The sequence below is a fragment of the Myotis brandtii genome, unplaced genomic scaffold, assembly GCF_000412655.1.
Source record: "Myotis brandtii unplaced genomic scaffold, ASM41265v1 scaffold1112, whole genome shotgun sequence".
Classification (NCBI taxonomy): domain Eukaryota; kingdom Metazoa; phylum Chordata; class Mammalia; order Chiroptera; family Vespertilionidae; genus Myotis; species Myotis brandtii.
In genome coordinates this window covers 299,077-307,976 of record NW_005353800.1, presented here as the reverse complement: position 1 = coordinate 307,976, position 8,900 = coordinate 299,077, and the positions used below count along the sequence as shown (strand labels likewise).

The 8,900-nt window shown below is 45.6% G+C and overlaps 1 protein-coding gene across 1 annotated transcript in view; it reads left to right on the top strand.

Moving 5' to 3' along the window:
- Positions 1-8,891, top strand: part of HNRNPUL2 (heterogeneous nuclear ribonucleoprotein U-like 2) — an 11,636-nt gene extending 2,745 nt beyond the window's left edge. Inside the window, exons 2-15 of the mRNA XM_005857504.2 lie at positions 6-147; positions 2,127-2,262; positions 2,554-2,630; positions 2,818-2,957; positions 3,482-3,572; positions 3,669-3,781; positions 3,967-4,230; positions 4,407-4,529; positions 4,923-5,051; positions 5,598-5,766; positions 6,873-7,079; positions 8,118-8,191; positions 8,449-8,556; positions 8,675-8,891. Coding sequence (XP_005857566.1) covers positions 6-147; positions 2,127-2,262; positions 2,554-2,630; positions 2,818-2,957; positions 3,482-3,572; positions 3,669-3,781; positions 3,967-4,230; positions 4,407-4,529; positions 4,923-5,051; positions 5,598-5,766; positions 6,873-7,079; positions 8,118-8,191; positions 8,449-8,556; positions 8,675-8,755 — 1,854 coding nt within the window. The 3' untranslated portion in view covers positions 8,756-8,891. The remainder of the gene's footprint in view (positions 1-5; positions 148-2,126; positions 2,263-2,553; positions 2,631-2,817; positions 2,958-3,481; positions 3,573-3,668; positions 3,782-3,966; positions 4,231-4,406; positions 4,530-4,922; positions 5,052-5,597; positions 5,767-6,872; positions 7,080-8,117; positions 8,192-8,448; positions 8,557-8,674) is intronic.
- Positions 8,892-8,900: the final 9 nt, after the last annotated feature.

The following is an 8,900-nucleotide window of genomic DNA, read 5'->3' as shown; positions in this document are numbered from 1 at the left end:
CTGAGGAGGCCGCGGCCGAGTCAGGTGGCGTCAATGGTGGCGAAGAGCAGGGCACCGGCAAAGGGGAAGAAGAGGAGCCGGAGGAGCGCAGCGGGGACGAGACGCCGGGATCCGAGGCGCCGGGTGACAAGGCCGCAGAGGAACAGGGTGAGGTGCTGGCAGCGGAGCGCGGCTCCAACCTGCCGGGTGCGCCCTCGTCCCAGGCGCCCAGCCTTGCACCCCGGGGTCCGATCCCTTGTTCTCACTTGCCTGAAGTGCAAGGTTCCCTTCGGTGTTGGGTGGGATTCCCCAGGGGAGGTGGCTCTTATTCTCTCCGCACCCTTCTGGGCGGTTTGGCCGCCTCGGGTGGCCCCGCTCCGCAGGAGGGAGGTTCCTGCCTAACTGGGTGGGTTGGTGGTGGTGGATGGACGTGAGCGGTGTTGCATGCGAACGGCTCGCGAGCTACCTGTGGAGCAGCCCCCACGGCGCTGGTTACCGTGTCCTAACCCGAGAATGCACGGAGGCGTGGGCAGCCCCACGGACAGCCAGACCCACCGACTGTTGGGGGCTTTGGCCTTTGGGCTGGCTGCTGGCTTTTTCGCCATAAAAATGTGAAGCGGTAACTAAATCCGTCAGCGTTCGATCCGTCAGACAGACGCACTGTGGGATAGCTTGGGCCACGCAGAATCTGGCGATCTACCCTTGCTCCTGCGCAGGCAGCAGCAGGGCACAGCCAGTGGGGTGACGGCGTCGAGTTTAATAGTTAACTAGCGAAGAGAAGTCTTGTCCAGTGCGTTGAGAATGATAAGCCAGTTAACTGGCGGGGGCTTTTACCTGGCCTGTATTATGATGAAAATGTGATCTTCCCACTGAGTGGATGGGCGGGCATATCTGTAAATTGGGCGCACACTTAGCCTTTTACATTTCAGGCCCCTGATGAACTGAATTGAAAGGATTGAGGTGGTGGTGGATCCATCAAGTAACCTTGGGGAAGAGCATGTGGAAAGTTGCCCCCGGGAGTTAGTCACCTGCCTTCCTTTGAAGTAATTGGATGGTTTAGCTGATCCATAGCTATCTGTCAGAGTGAGGAGGACAACTAGAGCCGCTTCTAAGTCTTACTGTGAAGCGGGTTGCCGCCTTAGTTCCTGTCTTAATACATTGTTTGGGCTGCTACTTAGTATCGTGGTATTAATTGGAACCCATTCTACAATAATCACGTGCAACTTGAAGATTGTTTGCCTACGTCCTGGAACAATCCCATTACATAAGCTTTGACATAATGTGTACCCCAAATAGCTGATAAAAAAGGTTGAGGAAGAGGTGGAGGGAGGTATAGAGGGGATAAATGGCGATGGGGAAAAATAAAATAAAAAAGGTTAAAGAATAAAGGACTGCCTTAAATAATTATTTAAAAACCTTTGTATTGAAAACTACAGAGGCTTAAGGAAAAACTCCTGAGTTGTTTTTTCCCTCTAGTAAAGAATGTTGCTAAATATCTGATAGCGCCTTTCTGCCCCCAAATTATGTGCAGTAATGATGCAGAATTAAAAGATGTGCCTCTTGTGAATGAATGGTTTTGCTCTTGCAACTTTCAGTAAAAATCCATGATAAAAATACAGCTCTGTGTCATGCACCTGTATCCACTTGCTGTATAAATAAATCCGTGGATGGCTGTGCATTTTAAAGCTGGAAAGGCAAACTCCTTGTTTTTCTAAATTGAGGCTTCTATATCATGAAGCTGTGGGAAAGTGTTGGAAAATATAGTTTGTGTCTAGCTTAAATCCAAATCTGACCATCAAAAATCAAAATTAAATTAACCAATGAAGTTTTTTTTTTATGTCATATTGTTAGGGAAAGCTGCAAGTTTGACCTGATTTAAGCAGATAAATTTAGAATGCAAAAATTGTCCAATTTTTGTCTACGGCTTGACTGTAATTAGCCCATAGTGTACTTTAAAAACATAAATACAATTTCAGCCAATGTAGGAAGATGATCTTTGGAAATAAAACGTTCTGTGGATGCAGTGGGATTAACTTGGCTATTCTGATGAGACAGATACTCAGATCCCCCTTTAGTATCTGTTGGTTCTGAGCTTATTCTACACTCCAATATGAAAACTGCTGATTTTCTTTCCCTCCTTTTTGTAGGAGATGACCAAGATAGTGAAAAGTCAAAACCAGCAGGCTCAGATGGTGAGCGGCGGGGGGTAAAGAGACAGCGGGATGAGAAGGATGAACATGGCCGAGCTTACTATGAATTCCGAGAGGAGGCTTACCACAGCCGGTGAGGGAAACAGTCCCTTCCCTTGGAGGGAGTGTCTGCGCTGATCTTGGTGTACCTGGTGTTGATTGGAGAGTCTGGAAAGGGGTGGATTAAAAATGGAATAGGTTTTATAGGCATAAGTTTTAGATCGAATCTACTCTGAAAGCTCCTGTTGCCCTTTTCTCGTTTACTGAAAGAAGCTGTCTGCTGGAATTTATATTCGCTGTAGTTTAAAACAGACAATGTCCTGCAGACACCTCTCTAAGCGAGGGCTTTGGTTACATTGTATCTGCTTTTCTCTTACTTGTGTAGCTCAAAGTCCCCACCGCCCCCTGAAGAAGAGGCAAAAGAGGAGGAGGAAGACCAAACTCTTGTGAACCTGGACACGTGTATGTATAAGGCAGACAGGTTGGGGTTTGAACCAATCAGAAGTGATTTTGGAGATTAAAATTTCATGGCCTGCAAATTTTAAGAGATTTAGCACATGAGAGATTTTGTATCCATTCTTGACAACTGAGTATACTTGTGTGCTATTGGTGGCACATAAGTATTAATGGATTGCTTCTTTCTTAACAGATACCTCTGATCTCCATTTTCAAGTGAGCAAAGACGGCTATGGAGGGCAGCCACTTTTCTCAGAGAAGTTCCCTACCCTGTGGTCTGGGGCAAGGAGTACTTATGGAGTGACAAAGGGGAAAGTCTGCTTTGAGGCCAAGGTAGTATGTACAGCTCATTAAGACCGTTCATTTATTAAATTATTGATTAAACTACTATGTACTGGACTCCTGCCCACCAGTATTTCATTAGTGCAGAAAAAGGTACCACACACTTCAATGATAGCCTTAGCTCCAGTAATCAAGAAATTGTTTCTTCCCAGGGCTTTGGTTTAAGTTCATTGGCAGTTGTTATTCTGATGCTAAGTTGTGATAGTTGTCATTTTAGTTTGTATAAAAATCTTGTCTTGCTCTGGTCTTATTGCTCAGTTGGTTGGAGTGTCATCCTGTACACAAGGGTTGTAGGTTTGATTTCTAGTCAGGGCACATACCTAGGTTGACTCCTGGTCAGAGTACATATGGGAGGTGACTGATTGATGTTTCTCTCTCTCTCCCTTCCTCTTTCTCTAAACTCAATAAAAACATATCTTTGGGTGAGGATTAAAGAAATAAATATCTTGTTTTTTAAGAAACTTTGCTTCTGAGTTGGCCAGAGTATCTGAGAGGTTTTTTTCTGACCTGGCCAGGTAACCCAGAATCTCCCAATGAAAGAAGGCTGCACAGAGGTTTCTCTCCTTCGAGTCGGATGGTCTGTTGATTTTTCCCATCCACAGCTTGGTAACGTTACTTTAACTTCATCATTAATCTTTGCTACCATTATTGCTTACTCATGGGAAGTTTGGGTGTAGGTAACTAATTTGTTCACTATTCTAGGTGAGGATGAATTCTCTTACGGTTTTGATGGACGAGGACTCAAGGCAGAGAATGGGCAATTTGAGGAATTTGGCCAGACTTTTGGGGAGAATGATGTCATTGGCTGCTTTGCTGTAAGTGCTCCTGAAAGTTGTGGATGCACAGCAGGAAGAGGGTAGAGGACATTGGGAATTCAGTTCCCTTCCCATTAGTTGCTGTATTTTATGTATTTGAAGCATTGCTTAAAGATTAAATTGTAAGATTCAAGCAACCTCAAACCCTATAAGCCCATAAGTGCTCTTGTCTTTTGTCATTGTAGAATTTTGAGACTGAAGAAGTAGAACTTTCCTTTTCTAAGAATGGAGAAGACCTTGGTGTGGCATTCCGGATCAACAAGGAATCCCTGGCAGACCGGGCGCTCCTACCCCATGTCCTCTGCAAAAATTGTGTTGTAGAATTGAATTTTGGTCAGAAGGAGGAGCCCTTCTTCCCACCACCAGAAGAGTTTGTGTTCATCCATGCTGTGCCTGTTGAGGAGCGTGTGCGCACTGCAGTCCCACCTAAGACCATGGAGGAGTGTGAGGTATGCAGCACAGTGCAAAAGGCTTGGTGCTCCTGCTGTAGAGTGATTGGGGAGGGGGGGGGGTAGCTTTTCTTCTCAAAGTTCTACTGAACTGGGGCAAGGGAGGGTATTATTAAAGTGGGCTTTTAAACATGACCCTTGCTTATTTTTTATGGTATTCCTGGTTTTGTTTGCAGGTGATTCTGATGGTGGGACTGCCCGGATCTGGAAAGACTCAGTGGGCACTGAAATACTCAAAAGAAAACCCTGAGAAAAGATACAATGTCCTGGGAGCTGAGACTGTCCTCAATCAAATGAGGGTGAGTTGCTGGGGGAGATTAGTCAACTGGGTAATTGCTCTGGGGGTATCAAGATATTCCTGTAACCTTTCCCAGTGGAGTTAGTCTTTCAAGTGTCTGACAACACAAATAGAGAAATGAATTCATCTCAGTACATGTTAAAGGGAGGGCTTTTTTTCTTCTTCTTTGCTGTGTTGTCATATTTCTGAAAGATGATAAAATCTGGAATATATTCAGATTAAGACTAGAAGTGACTCCTGCATAAAGTGGACAACATTCATGGCACTGAGGAATAGGAATGAACTGATGTGTCAGTGTTGGTGGCATTAAAGAAGTAACAGTTACCTATGACTCAGGCTTTAACTTGCTGTATAACTTCTTGCGTTTCTCTTCCTTTCCTCTCAAACTCATCAGATGAAGGGGCTTGAGGAGCCAGAAATGGACCCCAAAAGCCGAGACCTTTTAGTTCAGCAAGCCTCCCAGTGCCTTAGCAAACTGGTCCAGATTGCTTCCCGGACAAAGAGGAACTTCATTCTTGATCAGGTATTTTTCAGACATTCAGAAGCAATCTCACTTTACAGAAAATCCAAAGATGAAAATTTTGGCATCCATTTAATCTGATACAATTGCTCAGAGTTAAAGTGGGGTGCATTTGTAGAAAGATACTGAGTTAAGGAACAGAATCAGTTTACTTAATTATGACCAAAAGGTTGTATGTTGTAGTTGTAACATCTTTTGAACTCAGAGATGTGGGTGTTCTGTTTGTGCTCTACCAGAGAGCCTGTGAGCCCAGACTAGAAAGCACGTCCTCAAGGCCAGGGAGAGGGCGTTAGAGCTCCTTTGGGTTCCTGGCTCCCCCACTTGCTAGGTTTGTTACCTTCTTTGGACAAGTCTTGGCCTCAATGAGTCTCGATTTCCTGATGTGCAAAACCCAATAATATCTGTCATGTAGAGTTTAAAGAATCAAAGGAGATTGTATGTATAAGACTCCTAATCTGGTGCCTCATTTGTAAAGGATGCTCAATAAGTGTTTTTGTTGAATTTGATGATTTTTATTCCTAAAACATCTGTTATTCCTCTTGTCCCTAGTGTAACGTGTACAACTCTGGCCAACGGCGGAAACTGTTGCTGTTTAAGACGTTCTCTCGGAAAGTGGTGGTGGTTGTCCCTAGCGAGGAGGATTGGAAGCAGAGGCTGGAGTGGAGGAAGGAAGTGGAGGGCGATGATGTGCCTGAGTCCATCATGCTGGAGATGAAAGGTGGGCGGAAACTGTACAAGTCAGGCACCTGGCCTCGGTCAGCACACACCTCACTAGGGCTCTCAGCCCCTGGAGGGATTCTCCACACCTAACGTGTCACCCTGGAGAGTAAATTAATGGATGTGAGCGCTTGTAGGTAAACGAAGAAGCAGAGTGGAAGGAGAAGCACTAACTCCTTGGTCATTCTGGATAAGATGCAATAGTGATTGACCTCAGGGTAATTAAAACTCAAGGCGGAGGCTTCATTGAGTCAGTTACTCATGCAGTCAGTACTTAAACTATCTACTTGCCTAGCACTATTCTACATGTAGGGCAATTGTGAATGAAAGGAAGCTCTGCTTTATTAAATTTATATTCTGGAGGGGGGGGTATTATGATTCAAATTAAAATATAGTGGTTGGATTGAATGATCTCATCATCATGTCTTGATTTCTGATAACACATCAGGCTTGCTTATTTTGGTTTCTGGTAGGAGCCTGAAATCTTTAATGCAATACAAAGCTTAATAGCAAAGTCCCTGTGAGGCGGGATTACCTGTCCTGATTGATCTCACTTCCTGCTGTTCCCTTCAGGGTGTGATTTTTAACACCCAGGGATGGAGCCGGTTGCACATCTAAGAGCCAGACTGTCCGAGTTTAGAAAAAAAGAACTATGCAGTCCTAACTGATAGGCGGTTGGAGGAATGTAGTTCAAGAGGGTTCACTGGATTCATCTAAGAATTAAGAGAGCCCCCCAGTGAACTGCATTCCACTGGGACTCAGCCTCTGAACTTGTATTTCTTAGCGTCTTATCTAACCAACACCAAAACTTTCTCAGTTACTTTTCGCCTCTGGCTACCTGCTTCTGTCCTGATAAGAAACCTTAACCCAGTGGACTCCCTAATTTATTATGGATCACTTGAGAACTTGTACATCTACCACTTACAGTAGCCCTTTGCTTGTGGCTGTTACAATTTAGGGAAAACCTATGATAGATAAAGTACCAGCACTTTTTTTTGTGCATTAGTAGAGGAGCTTAGGAACTCTGTTCTTCTGTAATAGTTTTTATAATGAGCTCTTACCCATCTGCACTTTTCAGGCCCACAAGCTTCTCTCTTACTCTTACAGCCAACTTCTCTTTGCCTGAAAAATGCGACTACATGGATGAGGTGACATATGGGGAGCTGGAGAAGGAAGAAGCTCAGCCTCTTGTCACTAAGTACAAGGAGGAGGCCAGGAAGCTGCTGCCCCCCTCTGAGAAACGGACAAACCGCCGGAACAATCGAAACAAGCGCAACCGGCAGAACCGAAGCCGAGGCCAAGGCCAAGGCTATGGTGAGTCCCGGGGCCAGCCAGCCCCTGGCCCCAGTCTGTGCTTTGTGCTGAGCTGGATCCATAAGGAAACCAAGTCAAGTCACTAACGAGGAATAAGGAAGTGACTTCTTTATGGTGCTTATTTCTTCCTGTGTGCTTTAACCCCAGCTTCTTGTGCTTTTTCCATAATCCTTCAGTAAAAGGGAGTTATTTTTCAACACGAATATTTGCTTCTGTGAAAAGCAATGCTTGAGCCTTCTCATTTGTCTAGTTTTCACTTATATGTGTAGGTTTCCCACTTCACTGTTGCAGCTTATCTAAAGGATTTGTGCAGTGAAATTGGATTCTCACTTTGTTTTCTTAATGCTCTATCCAGTGGGTCAGCCCCACCATACAGACCACAAGTGAATGCACTATGCAGTAATTTGGGGGGTTACAAAGTAATTTAGGCTACTAGTGGAATTAATATCCATCTTGAATGTCTAGCTTGTCAGTTAACTTTCCACTGTGCATTCACTGCCCTTTAAAAATGTGTGTGTGTGTGTGTGTGTGTGTGTGTGTGTGTGTGTGTTTGCAAGTAAGTCAACAAAACGTTTGCATGCCTGTTACATGCTAGGCACTGGGAATACCAACAGTGCCTACCCTGGAGGAGTTTGTCACTGAGACTTTGTTCCGTCTGTATAAGGTGATGGGTGGGGGTTATATGACCTCTGAGATCCCTTCCAGGATTGAAAGTCAGTGGTTCTGTGAATGGCAGTATTTACTGATGTTTCTTATTCTGCCAAGTATTTTTTTATCATCTTAAATATCTTGCAGAAATTGGGGAGCTTCAAAAGCAAGGTGGCTTGGTTTTCTTGTGTCGCTATTCCTCTGCCTTTCCCCCTCAGACTTTCTAAAAGATCCTGGCTAGTGCTTTAATTAACATTGTGTGAGCCTGACAGAAGCAGGCCTCCTATTCTCCCAGAATTGCCTTGGGCTCCAACTTTTTGATTTCCACTCAGCCATGGAGCCAGGACCCCACGCCAGCTGTCTGAGCGCGCTCTCCCATTTCTCTTCCAGTGGGCGGGCAGCGCCGAGGCTACGACAACCGGGCCTACGGGCAGCAGTACTGGGGGCAGTCTGGAAACAGAGGGGTGAGTGCAGCTCTCCTTCTGCTCCTCCTCTGGGCCGTGCTAGCACTCCTATTGGCTTGGGGGAGCAGAGTGATTTGGGCTGTTTTCTCAGGGCTTAGCTTGTGCCCATTTAATGTGTTCCTCTGGAAGGATTTATCCTGGGAAGATTAAGTCTGTTACAAAATCAAGCTGAGATGTGTTTCATTTAAGATGGGGGATAGCAGTGGATCGTGATACTGGAAACCCATAAATCTTCACTCCTCTTTCTCCTTTCTCAGGGTTATCGTAATTTCTACGATCGATACCGGGGAGATTATGATCGCTTCTATAGTCGAGATTATGAGTACAACAGATACAGAGACTATTACAGACAGTACAATCGGGATGTAAGTATCTTCTGGGGATAGAGAGGGTGAAGGGGGGGCAGGACCAGGGGCTGAGTGTCATGCCTCTCGGTCCTCAGCCAGCTGTGGCCTCAGGTGACGGGGTTCCCCTCTCTTCTAGTGGCAGAATTACTACTACCACCACCCCCAGGACAGAGACCGATACTACAGGAACTACTACGGTTACCAAGGGTATCGGTGAAGCCTCTGCCCTTGTCACCTGTCAGCCATGAAGCTGAATCTCTGGGGGTGCCAGCCATCCCCAAAAACACAACCAAGGAAAACAGGGGCTGTCGGGGTGGGGCTGAGCTGCCGGGGAGGGGTGGTGGGAGGGAGGGTGCGCAAGC